The sequence below is a fragment of the Gouania willdenowi genome, unplaced genomic scaffold (assembly GCF_900634775.1).
Source record: "Gouania willdenowi unplaced genomic scaffold, fGouWil2.1 scaffold_350_arrow_ctg1, whole genome shotgun sequence".
Taxonomy (NCBI): Eukaryota; Metazoa; Chordata; class Actinopteri; order Blenniiformes; family Gobiesocidae; genus Gouania; species Gouania willdenowi.
Window position 1 is genome coordinate 141,021 of NW_021145113.1, and position 14,992 is coordinate 156,012.

The 14,992-nt window shown below is 40.0% G+C and overlaps 1 protein-coding gene and 1 long non-coding RNA gene across 2 annotated transcripts; one reads left to right on the top strand and one right to left on the bottom strand.

The window, feature by feature from the left end:
• Positions 1-6,192: 6,192 nt before the first annotated feature.
• Positions 6,193-6,962, bottom strand: LOC114459814 (uncharacterized). Its single transcript, XR_003673474.1, has 2 exons — positions 6,914-6,962; positions 6,193-6,791 (listed from the first exon to the last, which is right to left on the bottom strand). It is a non-coding gene; the product is annotated as an uncharacterized LOC114459814 (long non-coding RNA).
• A 1,024-nt stretch (positions 6,963-7,986) lies between these two features.
• On the top strand, positions 7,987-12,273 carry LOC114459813 (uncharacterized; the record flags this gene model as incomplete). Its single annotated transcript, XM_028441961.1, has 10 exons — positions 7,987-8,050; positions 9,608-9,709; positions 9,790-9,924; positions 10,082-10,224; positions 10,326-10,462; positions 10,570-10,663; positions 10,804-10,933; positions 11,138-11,355; positions 11,436-11,613; positions 12,173-12,273. Coding segments are annotated over exons 2-10 (1,230 nt in total), but the record flags the coding sequence as incomplete, so codon positions are not given.
• Between the last annotated feature and the right edge of the window lie 2,719 nt (positions 12,274-14,992).

A 14,992-nucleotide genomic window follows, 5' to 3' on the forward strand; every position in this document is an offset into this window, starting at 1 on the left:
AGCCCCAGGCAACCCCCCCGCGGCCGAGCAACCCCCCAGATGCCCCCAAGATCCAAGGCCGAGAGGCAGTCACCGCCCCCCACACACACATCCGAGGAAGCCCCAAGCAGCCGAGCACCCAGCGCATCCCCCCACTGACCCCAACCCCCAACCCCAAGGCCCCCCGCCAGCATCCAGCCCCCCCCACCCACCCACACCCAAGCACCCAACCCCCCGAGGGAAGGGCCCAGAGAGCCCCCCGCCCGAGACCCCAGCAGAGGAGCCAAGGCCCCCGCCCAGCAGACGGCCAGAGCCGCGCGGAACGGGCAGCCGACGGGAGCCCGCCGGTGGGCCCAGAGCCAGCAGGGTCCGGACCCCAGGCCAGAAGGACCCGGAACGGAAGCAGCACCGAGAGCAGCGCCCCCAGGGATGACAACCACGCCCATAGTCGCCGAGGGCACCAAGGGGATGCTGCAAGCTGCCCCGCCGGCCCTCAGGTGCACCGACCAGGCACCCCAGAGCGCTTCTCAGTTTATATGCTGAGAAAGCATTTGATGGGGTGAACAAGACCTTTCTACAACAGACTCTGCTGGAGTGCTGCAGGAACTGTGGACTTGTGGGTGATCAAACGCACATATTTAGGGACTGCCCCATTTTCCAAAACTTTCAGACTGAAGTTAAAGGACTAGTAGAAAAGCTACTTAAAGCAAATCTTTCCCTGTCTATTCTTTTTCCCCTGTCCTTTATTGCAACCATATATATATATTTTATTGAGAGCTATAGGGCCCAATCTCAGGACTGTTGTTGCTGTTTGTATGTGCATTGATTGTTGTCAATAAAAAGTAAAAAATAAAAACCCACCAAAGAGTGTCATTTTTTTTTTTTTAAAAGGGTCTTAAATGCGACAAAGTTGCAAAATGGCAACCCCCCCCATGACCCCCATTTCCCTCTGCGGCTGGTGATTTTGTAGATACACTGATGACAGCCAGATTTGGACATAGCAGCTTTGTGTACATTTAAAACTGCATAGAATGAATTGGTTGCCTTGGAAACCATTTGTTGACAGTTTCACAAAGGCTGCTTTGAAGTTTTTCATTGAGCTGCTTCCGCTTTCATCTTTAGTCATTCTACAGCACAGATAAACTCTCAAAACAACACAACTTTTTGAAGCCAACATTTCTACAGAATTTTCTACAGAAATAGTGTCAGGAATATGGAATCATCTGCTCCTCAACGGTCTTTTCAAGACATCATTGAGACAAAAAGGTTTCCAGCCAAATTGTGGAATCTGGTGAATGACCCGGCCAACAATGCTATTTTCTGGGACAGCAGGGGTGAGATAGTCATCATTAACCAGTTCCTCTTAGAGAAGGAGGTCCTGTCCCAAGGGTGTGAGATCTCAGACAGACACTTCAAATCCTTCCACCGCCAGCTCAACCACTATGGCTTCGAGAAGCTTCGGTCCAAGGTCATTAAGGGGGGCTGTAAATACTTTCAGAACCCCAAATTCAAAAGGGAACACCCTGAACTTCTTCACAAGATAACAAGAAAACCAGTCAAAAACAGTGTCAATGCTGTGGCCAACCAGAAGAGGACTCAACAGCTTCCAGACCAAAATCAGCATGGTGGTGAAGGCAGTAATCCTACCTGCTCATCAGATCAACCTGCTGTTCACTATCAGCTTGGGCAGTATTTACCTGATTTTCACCAACAGCACCTTGAGTATTCCACTCAGTCGTTTTCTCACACTGGTTTTTATCAGTCAACACAGTGTTTGATCCCGTCTGGATTGGAGGAATCCACCCAGGTTCTGACCCCAGGAGAAACCTCGGAGCTGACGCTGGACGATTCAGACATGGAATTATTGTTAAAAATTGCAAATGAGATGATGCAAGGTTATTCTCCCATCAACTGCCCAGTCCAGGTTACTGATGAGGTTAAAAAAACCTGAACTGTCAGAGGACCATGTTTCACCCTGGGAGGTGAGGTCATCGTGCCCAGCACATGACTGAGCCCATAGGTTTTTGTGGTCAACATTTAACATGTTTTTTTTGTTGTTCTATATTTTTATTATAAGAGGAAGTCATTAAATAAAGTGAACATATACTATCATTACTGGTCTTTTTAAAAAAAAACAATATGTGAAACAAAGTGGTATAATTTTCTCTTGTATGACATTTTACTGTATCTTTGCTTCAAGATGAAAAGGAGAAAAAACAAACAAAAACCTGAATGGTCCAAAAATGGACGCCATTTTTCTCAGGACTTGTGTCCATTTAAAAAATCAGAACGATCAAATACATCACATTAAAAAGTTGTTTTGTAAAATGTATCAATATCTAAAACTTACAAAGTGTGAGTAAATTATTATTAAATTATTAAATATAAAATGTGATTGATTTTATAGTGATGCTTAATTTAATGTGACAGTGTGTTTCTCCAGCTCCTACAACATTTTTCCAGTTGATCAGTGTGAACTACTGCAGTGTCGTCTGTGGCACACACACAAATGTCAGTGAGTGGATGGCCTCCATGGAGAATATTACAAAGCATTTAAAAAAGAGCTGACTCCACTTCTGCATAAGGTCTATAAATATGCTCTCTCAGAAGGTGTTCCCCCTTTTTCATGTTATTTAACTTACAAAACATACAAAATAATTGGGGTGCACTGCAAACAAACATAATGTTACCACCACCAGATGGGACTGTCAGCTCCTGAATCAGCATTAAAACCTAGGATTAAAATGGAGCAGGAATACACAACAATATACACAGTCTGCCGTACAGCGGCTTAGCACCAATCATATAAAGAAAAGACGAGTGTGAGCAGAACACACTAGGAAACACAAACTTAAAGACGTGCAGGTAGCAGGTCTATGATGCACTGTAATGGCCAGCAGGACATAAACAGTGTATTCACAGGCAGGCCACGCCCAACGTTCACGCCACAAACAGCAGGGATGTCCACTTCCTGTGTCGTACCAAAGTAGTGATTGTTACGATCATGCTTTGATTGTTAAAGATGGATTATTATTCATGGTTCCTTTTTTAACTAATTTCAACTTAATCTAAATCTAACAACAAAACCATGTACGTAAACAGAGACAAAACTGATATAATCCAGACAGTAAGATTAACACTAAAAAGACAGTTTGAGAAAAATACACAAAATCTAAATTAACAAACAAAAATTATTATATTTTAAATATTAAACAACTCATATATACCTAATAAATCAAATAAAGCAGACACAATAGACCCCTAAATGATCTATAATTTGATAATAATAATAAAATTTCTACCTAAATAAATGCTTTTGCTATTCTGTACATTACGTGTTGTTAAAGTTAATAGTATTCATAGATCTGCTTGACAATGTCATATATTCTCCTTTTTCTATGAAAGTGTAATGTTGCTAGGCGACCAGCCTGCTACCTAAACGTTAGCTAAATACTCTCTGGGTTCTAGACTCAAACACGCTGTAATTCAGTCTTTAGATCAATGTGTCCAACTTGTGATACAGTAAAATCAACACCACTGTAAACATTTGAACACACTGTCAGACTCAGATCCACCTTTTTCACTCAGTGATGTTCTGATGAACTTACTGCAGCACTGCCAACAGTAGTTGTTGATGTAACTCACTTTCCTTTACACAGGAGATCTGATCTTTAGATATTGGTGTATTTTTTTATTCAGCCTCTGTTGATCATCATAACTTCATAGCATTTATTCAGACATTCTCAACACAGACACATGGTGATACAGGACTGTGGACCAGAACATGTTATCAGGAGATACAAATGATTTCAGCCTGTCTCACTGTGCCTGATAGAAAATGTATCCCCTCTATAATCCTCAGGTGATGGACTAACATCATCTGCTTTATTCTGTACACATTTATCATCATTTATAATAAAACTAGTGAATTAGGAACAGTTTCACTTTTGTGGAGAAGAAGAACATGAGACAGATGTGACCTCATGCTTTTTGTTCTCAGATGGTTCCACTTTTAGGCGTCCGGAAAGAAGATATGTCGTGTTGACTTCAAAATAGTGTTGGATGAATCTTATAAGATGGGAACAGGTCCTGATAGAAAAAACAGGCTGCGATCAGTGGGAGGGGCCTATAATGTCACTGTAAAATCCTTCGCCGTCACATTGTAAATGCTGTATCTTTGCTATTTTTCAATGGATTCACATCAAATTTACAAGTATTATTGACCCCAAGATGAGCAAAAAGATACATTATAACCCCGCCCAAAACCAAACAGGAAGTCAGTCATCTTGTCTGTCTGTCTCACAGAGGACTCAGAGACACTTCTGTCTATCTCTTTGTCTGTGTGGCTGTCTGTTTTGTATCTGTCTGTCTGTCTGGCTGTCTGTCTGCCTGTCTGTCTGTCTGTCTGTCTGTCTGTCTGTCTGTCTGTGTAGCTGTGTGTGTCTGTCTGTCAGTGTGTCTGTCTGTCTGTGTGTGTGTGTGTGTGTGTGTGTGTCTGTCTGTCTGTCTGTGTGTCTGTCTAAGTGTCTGTCTGTCTGTCTGTCTGTCTGTGTGTGTGTGTCTGTGTAGCTGTGTGTCTGTCTGTTTGTCTGTGTGTGTATGTATCTGTCTGTTGGTGTGTCTGTCTGTCTGTGTAGCTGTGTGTGTCTGTCTGTCGGTGTGTCTGTCTGTTTGTCTGTGTGTTTGTCTGTCTGTGTGGCTGTGTCTGTCTGTCTGTCTGTCTGTGTGTGTCTGTCTGTTTGTGTAGCTGTGTGTGTCTGTCGGTGTGTCTGTCTGTCTGTCTGTGTATGTGTGTCTGTCTGTCTGTCTGTCTGTCTGTCTGTCTGCCTGCCTGTGTGTCTGTCTGTCTGTGTGTTTGACTGTCTGTAGGTGTGTGTGTGTGTGTGTGTGTTTGTCTGTGTGTCTGTCTGTCTGTTTGTGTAGCTGTGTGTGTCTGTCTGTCTGTGTGTCTGTCTAAGTGTCTGTCTGTCTGTGTGTCTGTCTAAGTGTCTGTCTGTCTGTGTAGCTGTGTGTCTGTCTGTCAGTCTGTAGGTATGTCTGTCTGTCTGTCTGTAGGTGTGTGTGTGTCTGTCTGTCTGTCTGTCTGTCTGTGTAGCTGTGTTTGTCTGTCTGTCCGTCTGTTTGCCTGCCTGTGTGTATGTCTGTCTGTCTGTGTGTCTGAATGTCTGTAGGTGTGTGTTTATGTGTGTGTGTGTGTTTGTCTGCGTGTCTGTCTGTCTGTGTGTCTGACTGTGTCTGTCTGTCTGTGTGCCTGCCTGTGTGTCTGTCTGTCTGTGTGTCTGACTGTCTGTAGGTGTGTGTGTGTGTTTTTGTCTGCGTGTCTGTCTGTGTAGCTGTGTCTGTCTGTCTGTCAGTGTGTCTGTGTAGCTGTGTGTGTCTGCCTGTCTGTGTAGCTGTGTCTGTCTGTTTGTGTCTGTTTGTCTGTCTATGTGTGTGTTAGTGTGTGTTTGTCTGTCTGTGTGGCTGACTGTCTGTAGGTGTGTGTGTGTTTGTCTGCGTGTCTGTCTGTGTAGCTGTGTCTGTCTGTCTGTCAGTGTGTCTGTGTAGCTGTGTGTGTCTGTCTGTCTGTCTGTCTGTCTGCGTGTCTGTCTGTCTGTCAGTCTATGTGTCTGTCTGTCTATGTTTCTGCCTGCCTGTCTGTGTGTGTGTGTCTGTGTAGCTGTGTGTCTGTGTCTGTCATTATGTGTGTGTCTGTCTGTGTTGCTGTCGGTCTGTCGGTGTGTCTGTCTGTCTGTGTAGCTGTCTGTCTGTGTCTGTCTGTCTGTGTCTGTCTGTCTGTCTGTCTGTGTGTGTGTGTGTGTGTGTGTGTGTGTTTGTCTGTCTGTGTCTGTCTGTCTGTCTGTCTGTGTGTGTGTGTGTGTGTGTGTGTGTGTGTGTTTGTCTGCCTGTCTGTCTGTCAGTCTATGTGTCTGTCTGTCTGCGTGTCTGTCTGTCTGTCTGTCAGTCTATGTGTCTGTCTGTCTGTCTGTCAGTCTATGTGTCTGTCTGTTTGCGTGTCTGTCTGTCTGTCTGTCAGTCTATGTGTCTGTCTGTCTGTCAGTCTATGTGTCTGTCTGTTTGCGTGTCTGTCTGTCTGTGTGTCTGCCTAAGTGTCTGTCTGTCTGTGTGTATGTTTGTTTGTCTGTCAGTGTGTCTGTCTGTCTGTCTGTCTGTGTAGCTGTGTGTGTCTGTTTGTCAGTGTGTCCGTCTGCCTGTCTGTCTGTTTGTCTGTCAGTGTGTCTGTCTCTTTGTCTTAGTGTCTGTGTAGCTGTGTCTGTCTGTCTGTCTGTCTGTCTGTCTGTCTCACAGAGGACTCAGAGACACTGAGGAACCAATGAACCAAATCCCAAACCCAGGATACAGAGTGTCAGTGAAGGAGGTACAGATGGTGTGGATGAGTGTCAGAGAGTCAGAGGAGACTTCATAGAAGGACAGACGTCCATCAGGACAGTCCACATACACTCCTACTCTACCAGAGGAACCACAGGGACAGGAGGTACGTGTGACTATGTTATTGTGTCTGAAGGAGTAAAAACCACTAGAACATTCCAGACTCCAGGACTGATTATTAGATCCAAACAAACAATCATAACTGTTTCCTTTCCTTCTGATTCCTCTGTAACTCACTGCTATAGAAACATCTCCATTCCACTCCACCTCCCAGTAACAGCGACCAGTCAGACCAGTACTACACAGAACCTGATAGATATCAAATCTGTCCTGATGATCAGGATAAAGCTGCTTCTCCTCCACACGTGTCACCATCCTGTTGTTGTCAGACAGTCTGAGGTATCTGTTGATGGAGTTTGTGTCGAGGTGAATGTGACAGAAATCTGATGAGACACAAAGAAACAACAGTTGATCATGTGATGCTTCATTGTCTCTGTATCACTGACATGTTCATTCACTCAGAGCTTCATGAGGACACTTTGAATGAACACACACACACACTTACACTTCCTCACACCAGCTTTGATCCTCTGCTCTCCTCCATGGTCCGCCCTGCAGGAGCAAACACAGGCAGTGATTTACACACCTAAAGAGTCCAAAGTGCTGCTCAGAAACCTGATGCCATCTCCATCAAGCTCTCCATGTTTCTACTGGTTTGTCTTCAACAGCTTCACCTTCTTCATCTCCTTCAAAGTGTTCCTCTCTTCATCCTCAATGATTGGTTCCACCTCCTCTGATCTTAACTATACACTATTATATATATGTATATTTACACTATTTGGTCCTTTGCAGTTTAAATAAGTTTGGTAGTCGTACATATTTTTATTCTTTTTAGTTTTTGAATGTGGATAATATCACACACTAAATCATAATTCTCCCTTTAGAAATACATTTGTCTTATGAATTCTAATACATTACAATGATAAATAAATGAATAAACAAACCTATTGATTGACTGTATATAGTGATTATTTCAAAAACATAATAAAAAGGAAAATTAAACATAAGACATCAATACATATTCACAGGAGTATAATTTACTAACCTCTCAACACTTCTCTTTAATAAATAATAACAATAATCTTGATAAAATATATTTATGACTTTGTATCTAAAACTTCAACATTCACAACATTCAAATAAATGTACATATATATATACACTAACACATATAATTACACACCCATATATAACTGATAAATAGAGATTGATAAAATACATATACACCCATACATATATATCTACACATAAACACACACATGAAAAAAATAAAATATAAAGAAACATAGATTTGAAAATTAGCTGAACAACTTTACACAAATAATTAACACTACACAGCAAAAATTGGAGTGTTGATATTTCAGACGTAAATGAATCAGAGTTGATTTCCACTCTTAGGGTGTTATTTTAACACATTCTGATTCAAATGGTGTTCAGTGTTGGAGTTGTTTAACAGAGTTAGTCACGTCCAAGCAAATCAACACTGTAGCGATGTCCTCCTTACATCTCTACAGTGTTAATGTGCCTTGCTTCAGCAATGCCCCTGGACTTCAGGCTTGAAACCCCGTGCATTGATGCTGTGCGCGCCATTTTCCATCTGCTGGAGCTGCTGCTGAAGTCGAGAGGAGTTTTTCCGCTGAAGGTAAGTTAACTAATTCAAAATTATCAATAGTGTCAAATGACAGGCAGCATTTAAAAATGAAATATCTACTTTCTAATATATTTTAGCTATGAGTTGGACATTAACATGCGGTTGCACCGGAGCGGGTGAAGATATTGTCAATTAATGTCGGTTCGGTTCGGGTTGGGGCGGGTAATTTGAACGGACAGTCGCCTTTTCGTGTGATGTGTCCATGTATAATAACATGTAAATTAAAAAGGTACTGTGTGTGTGCGTGAAGTTATGTGTTTGGGCTCCCATTGGCCAATTTAGAACATTACGACTGTCCATGAATGCATCACACCTGCACAGCTCATCAGCGCTGGCTAGCACCGTGCGCAGTACATCGTGAGGCGTGTGCACCATGTGGAATATCCTTTTTTCTTGACTAACCGTAACAACATGGAGGAGGAAATGCGGTCAAAGATAAGGTCAGGAGTTTACAGTTATTTTGTTACGCTTGCTTGGTGAAGCAAGCACTTGTTCACCGAAGTGTTCGGTGAAATGTGCTAATGATGCAGCTGTTGCAATATGGAGTCTGTTTCCACTTTCCATGCATACTAGCTAAAATATAACGGATTAGTATGACCATTATGTCTGTGGATTTTATTCTTGCTGGTTGGGTTGGGGCGGGTTCTGTAAATAGAGGCAGAAGCTCGGGGCAGGCGGTGCAGGTTGGTTTTAGCCATTTATGCTGGGCCCCGCCGGTTGAAAAAATCCCGACCCCGCGCATCACTAGCGTCCACTATGTATATTGGATGTAAACCTGACGCTTTCGACGGGTTCTGCCGTGTCCGGTGTCAACGTGCCTTTAGAGTGGCCAGATGCAGAGACTACCCCGCCACCGCTACCACAGAGGTCGGACTCAGTGGACTTGACTGTGCCGGTGTTGTGACAGAATCTGTGACCTGACAAAAACTGTGAACACAGGGTGCGGTGTCAGTTGACCTGTAGCTGGGATTATTTGGTTCGACAAATTCGACTGTACGTTTTAGAATGTTTTTGAATATTTTGCAGAAGTTTTTTACAGTTATGTCATCAGTGCTAGTCTGGGGCAAATATTTTTTTTTTTTTTTTTTTTTTGTTCAATAATTTTTACACATTTAATTATGTACAAAACTCTTACATAACTTTTTTTTGACTGGAAAAGGCAGAAAATTAAAAAAAAACCCAAACAATTTATTACAAAAGACTAAAAACGGACGTGAGTAACATTTGATCAGGATTCATCACAGAAATCTGGGGCAAATAAAATGTTCAAGGGGGCACCATTGATTCGTTTTACCATTCACATGTCCAAAAATCGCAGATGCACTCTATCGGGCCATGCAAATGTACAGACTAAGTGACCAAGCTTGACAGGATTATTTTAAAATCCACTGCATGTGTGTCAAAGCTTTGACAGTCTTTACAGGGTATAACCTGCATGATGTGTGTTTATAAGTGTTATTAATCATTTCAACTTGAATTGCTTCATTTTGTTTTGTTTTTTACATCAAGTGCTTATTACTGTCAATTTAATTTATTTGTTTTTTGTAGGTCTCAGCATGCTGATCCAGGTTCGTTACTGCCAACAGCAGAAGTATGTGAAGGTGAATGATGTCGATGGACAGTTTGATTTCATGGAGTTCCATGAAAAAGGTTTGTTTTTACATATAGACTAAAAATTGAATGAATATTGTGTATGGGATTTTATCTAAGTCTGTTTTATCTTTTTCTAGTCATTGAGAGATTTTGCATGCCACCTGACGCAAAAGTAGTGTACAAAGATACAACGGGAACAGAAGTTGATGAAGACATTTTCAGTGACCTTGTCAGCCAAGGCAGTCTGGTTCTAACAGCTTTCTCAAATGATGGTAAGAAATGTAGCGGTCAATGGTATGACCCAATCCAATTCCAGATGGTGTAACCTATATATTTTTTTCTCAAATCTGTCAACAGTGTTAAGTATATTGTGGAATTAATGTAATTCACTTTTGCAGTGCAAAATAATTGTTTTTCTTTTCCTTCTAGGGTTTTCCGATTCCTCCTTGTCCTCTCCATCTGAGTGGTCTGAATCTAGCTTCAGTTCAAGTGCATCAACTATACTTCTAGATGAGGTCCCTAGGAAGAAATCCAGAGTTGAAGGAATAATCAATGCAGCGTCTGCTAAAAAGGTTGCAACAATCCTCACTTCTCACAGATTTCTTTAAATGTATCTATCTATTATTCTGCTGTTAATCACAATTTTTCTTGGCTTTCTTTTTTTTTCCTTAAGTTGATCGAAACATTACTTGAAACCAGTTCAGGTGGTAAAGAGGTTCTCGAGGAATATCACACAACACAAACTCTTACAGATGCTACCCGAAGACTACTGGTCAATATAATAGTGGCCCACATGATTGATAAACATGGGTAATCTTGTCCTCTTTATTAAGACTTTGATAAGAAAAATAACTGTTTAACCATTACATAAAGAATGCAAATTACATAAATAATTCCACCTCAATCTTTCTTCTCAGGCACATCCCCACCAAAGCTATTATAGAAGAATATGCTCTGGGGATAGTGACTGTGTTCCCGTCCCTCAAAGACCCTTACTTCAAGAAAGGCTATGTATGTATAGTTATTATTTTACTTTTATTTATTTTATTTTTTTTACATAATTTGTATGTTTTGAGTTGTGTTTGAGGGGATGTTCAAATTCTAAGATTACTTATGAGTGACAACACATTGTGAATTAATTTCCATTTTAGGAACACTTCTATGAAGCTGCAAGCAGCACAGGCTACATTTCTTGGCGTCTGAAGACAGTCAAAAGAAAGAGTCGACGAGGATCTGTAGCTCCAAATAGCCCCACTGGCTTTTCGCAAGGGGGAGGAGGAGGTAACATACTTGCTAAGTGCCTTTTAGACTATAGTCACCATTTTTGATGTCAACCAGTATAGAATTGAATGAAAGGGTTTAAGGGTCTTATGTTCTCACCTTTTCCACAACTCTGTATGTCTGAAATGTTATTTTGTTTTTATTTACCTATCTGATCAGCAGATAGGGCTTATTTTCTTTAAACTGTTGTGTTCTTTCCTTCAGGGGGCCCTAATTTGCAACGATCCAGTGATGTTGAGAAGCAGCTTGAGGGAGATGCCTGCCAAGAGGCAATCTCTTTGCTCAACCATGCAACAGACACTTCTTTAATTCTCCAAAAGATGAGAGAGACATTTCAACATGGTCGAAAACTTATCAATGACCCTGCCAAAATTGTTGATATCCTGTCTATCTTCCCAAGATTCATGGATACAAAAGGATTAGTAAGTATGCAGTGGTCTATGTTTTGAAGGACTTGAAATTTGGTTCTGAAGGTGGTAGTAATATATTTTCTTTCTCACAGGTGAATCAAGACTTCACTCTTCTGTTTGATGATGAGGTATCCACCAGACTGCTTCAGAAATGGGATCCGATCTTCAGATCTAACGTCATCAAAGAGGCCAAGCAGCTCACCTCAACACCGGAGCTGCGTGAATTGGTTCAGTCAGCAGAGAGTCAACCAGGAAGTGATGAGGCAACAAGTGAGTTTTGCTCTTTAGAATTTGTTACAAGCAGTTACATTCCAAAACTCTATTAAATAAGAATTATTTGATTTTATTACATTTTTTTGTAACTAAATTTCTTCAATGTAGATTGTTTATTTCTTCTCTAAGAAATAAACGTGAATGACTCAAAAGAAGATGTTTACTGCCTACTACTAAGTGAAGGCTTATGGTTGTTCACTAGTTGATCATAAAATTTAAAGCATTATATTCACCATTTAAACATTTGAGGATTGATGTTTTTAAATCAGATATATTGGGGGCTATATTCTCTCAGCTCTTGCTTCACTAACATCCTTTAACTGTCAATTTACAATTTATTGCAGCACACATCAACTTAAAAAATTCAGGATTTTCAATCTTTTCAACATTGTAACTGCTTTTAACCCTTTGCAAACCATTCTGTTCAGCCTCCAGAATTCACAAACTTTCAACAGGAAAATGCTCTTTATTCTAATCTCGTTTTAATTAAAAATATCAAATTAATGCATTTCAAAGTATTTTCCGTCAATTCATTCTGTCTGTTCTTTGTCTATAGCTTATGACAAAGAGATGGCCTCCCTTTTGTTGCTGTTATATCTCCTTCCGCCACCACCTGGGGGACCGAAATCTCCAAAAATAAGCGCCTCTGATGCAGTCAAAAAACTTGACGTCTTTCACAAGGTAATTTAATATTTATTCATTTTTATCATGTTTAAAGGTGGTCAAGAGGTGGATGAAACAAATTAGACAAGTTACAGAGGGTGTTTGTGTTCACTTCTGTCATGCTGTTTTCTCTGATTTAACTTGTGTCAAATGTCCCCTGTCCTTGTGTAAACCCTTAGTCTTGCTGCAGTTTGGAGGAGCATCTTCGGAATCAGCAGTGCCAGCAGCCATACCTCCTAGCCGTTGGTCGCCAGAAGAGGAACATCGACAGCTTCTACATCTCCATGGACAAACATCTCATCCCTTGCCAGGCAAACCGTTTCATTGGGGCATTTGATTTCCATGTTTGCAATAACTATTCATTTGATATAATGCATGACCTTCTTGAAGGTGTTGCCCAGTATGAGACCAAACTGTTATTTCAATATCTCATAAAAAACTTTATATCAGAACAGGACTTGCTTTCCCGAATTTATGGATTTGACTATGGTTTTTTAGACAGAAAAAACCGCCCCACAAAAATCATTTTGGATAGTGCTGGCAATGGCATTGGCTTGAACTCCATCCAGACATTGTGTCTCGTGAAAAACATCCCTCTTTTGTTTGGTGACATTATTCCAGCGGGAAACGGACACTGGGAATTACTACTACTCTTACTCCAAATAATGGACATTGTTCTTTCTCCTTCTCTCACTTTGGGTATGACTGTGTATTTGAAAAATCTCATTGTTGACCACTACAAATTATTCAAGCACTTGTGTCCTCAAAGAAACTTGATTCCCAAGCATCATTTTATGATTCACTATCCATCTTCTATTTGGAAAATTGGCCTCTTATTGTTTGTCTGGTCTATGAGGTTTGAGGCGAAGCACAAATTGTTTAAAAATTATTTAAAAAATTTCAAAAACATAACCAAATCACTTGCAAAAAGGCATCAGATGGCCATTGCTTTCCACTGGGAAACTTTTCCTTTTAAAAAAAAAAGGAATATGGGCCCATCAAATCATTTTCTCCAAGATATGTGGTCAACAGTGAAATGCTTCAAATGATGTCAAAAGAGGTGTTCGAAACAAGTTGGGTGAAAGTTGATGGCGTTGAGTACAGAGCTGGACTTGTTGTTTGCAATTCAATGGAGGAAGAGATGCCAGTCTTTGGTGAAATACTTGATGTACTTTTGCTTGAAAATGACATTTTTTTACTGACACTGGAGCTTTTTACAGTGAACTTTGATGACCATCACCATGCGTTCAAAGTGAAACGAACAGAAAAACAGCATGTCATAAAAACAATGGAACTGAAATGTCACCAACCTTTTGATATTCAAAGCTCATATGGAGCTACAAATGAAAGTTTATATGTCATACCTTCATTCACAATCTTTTAATTGTATAATGGGAGAAGAGCCATAAAATAAATATTTTTGCAAATGCATCATTTTTCTTGGAATTATGTCATTGTCAATCATTTTAATTTTACTACTAGTTATATTAAATTATTTCATAATTAGAAGTAAGAACTTTGTATGTTTTGTTAATGTAACTCACTAAACCAGGTTACAAAGGAACTCTGAATCAGTATTAATAACTCGATTAGTGTTAATTTAACCCAGTTTATTGAGTTAAAAAGTAACTCTGAATCAGTGTTAATAATAACTCGATTAGTGTTAATTTAACCCAGTTTATTGAGTTAAAAAGTAACTCTGAATCAGTGTTAATAATAACTCGATTAGTGTTAATTTAACCCAGTTTATTGAGTTAAAAAGTAACTCTGAATCAGTGTTAATAATAACTCGATTAGTGTTAATTTAACCCAGTTTATTGAGTTAAAAAGTAACTCTGACACAGTGTTAGATATTTAACTATTTTGAAAATGTTAATTTAACTCTGTAGAGTGTGGAGCTATATAAACCCTGAAAAAGTGTTAAAATTGACTCTGTGGGAGTTGAATCAACACTCCACTTTTTGCTGTGTAGGTATCAAGGTTCACATCGATGCTGTGAAAATTGAAAAGCAGTACTTTTTTTTAACCAGCAGAGGGCGCTACCCAGAAGTCATGGCGGCGGGCGAAATCTGCTAATACTTTCTTTCTGGCCGCCTTCTACTCTTAAACATATTCATAAATGATTCATTACCCCTTTAGCACCAAAAGAATGTCTGTAATATTAAGTGAATATTTGTAAAAGTCACGTTTTTCTATTAGCTCTGTCTGCTAGCATAGCATCTCTTCTTCACTGCACTTAGCTGCATGCCAACCGACCACTGGGTTACCAGCGCCCTCTGCTGGTTCAAACACTGACGCAAATACAGTGCAGACTTTTTTTTTTTTTTAAGGTCCAATTGTTAAGTCACAAAATACATTTTCAGTTGCACTTTTTAAAAAAAACAAACTATTATGCAGATTTGTATTGTTTACTATGGAACCAGAATTTAAATGAATAGGCTTCTTCATTTGTATTATTCCTTTTTTTTTTATTTCATTCAAGATTTATTTTTAGTTAAATTGCATTGTTTGAATAGTTCATCAAGGGATTCTTTTGACAATGAAAAATAAAAGGAAAATAGTACAGTATTTTTTTCCCCCAAAAAAATAAAGGAATATTTTTCAGTCATTTCAGTACAGTCCCATTTTGTAAAATGAATCGTGAGAGAATCGTATCGTGAATCGAATCGTATCGGGAGTTGAGTGAATCGTTACATCCCTACTGTCAAGTATC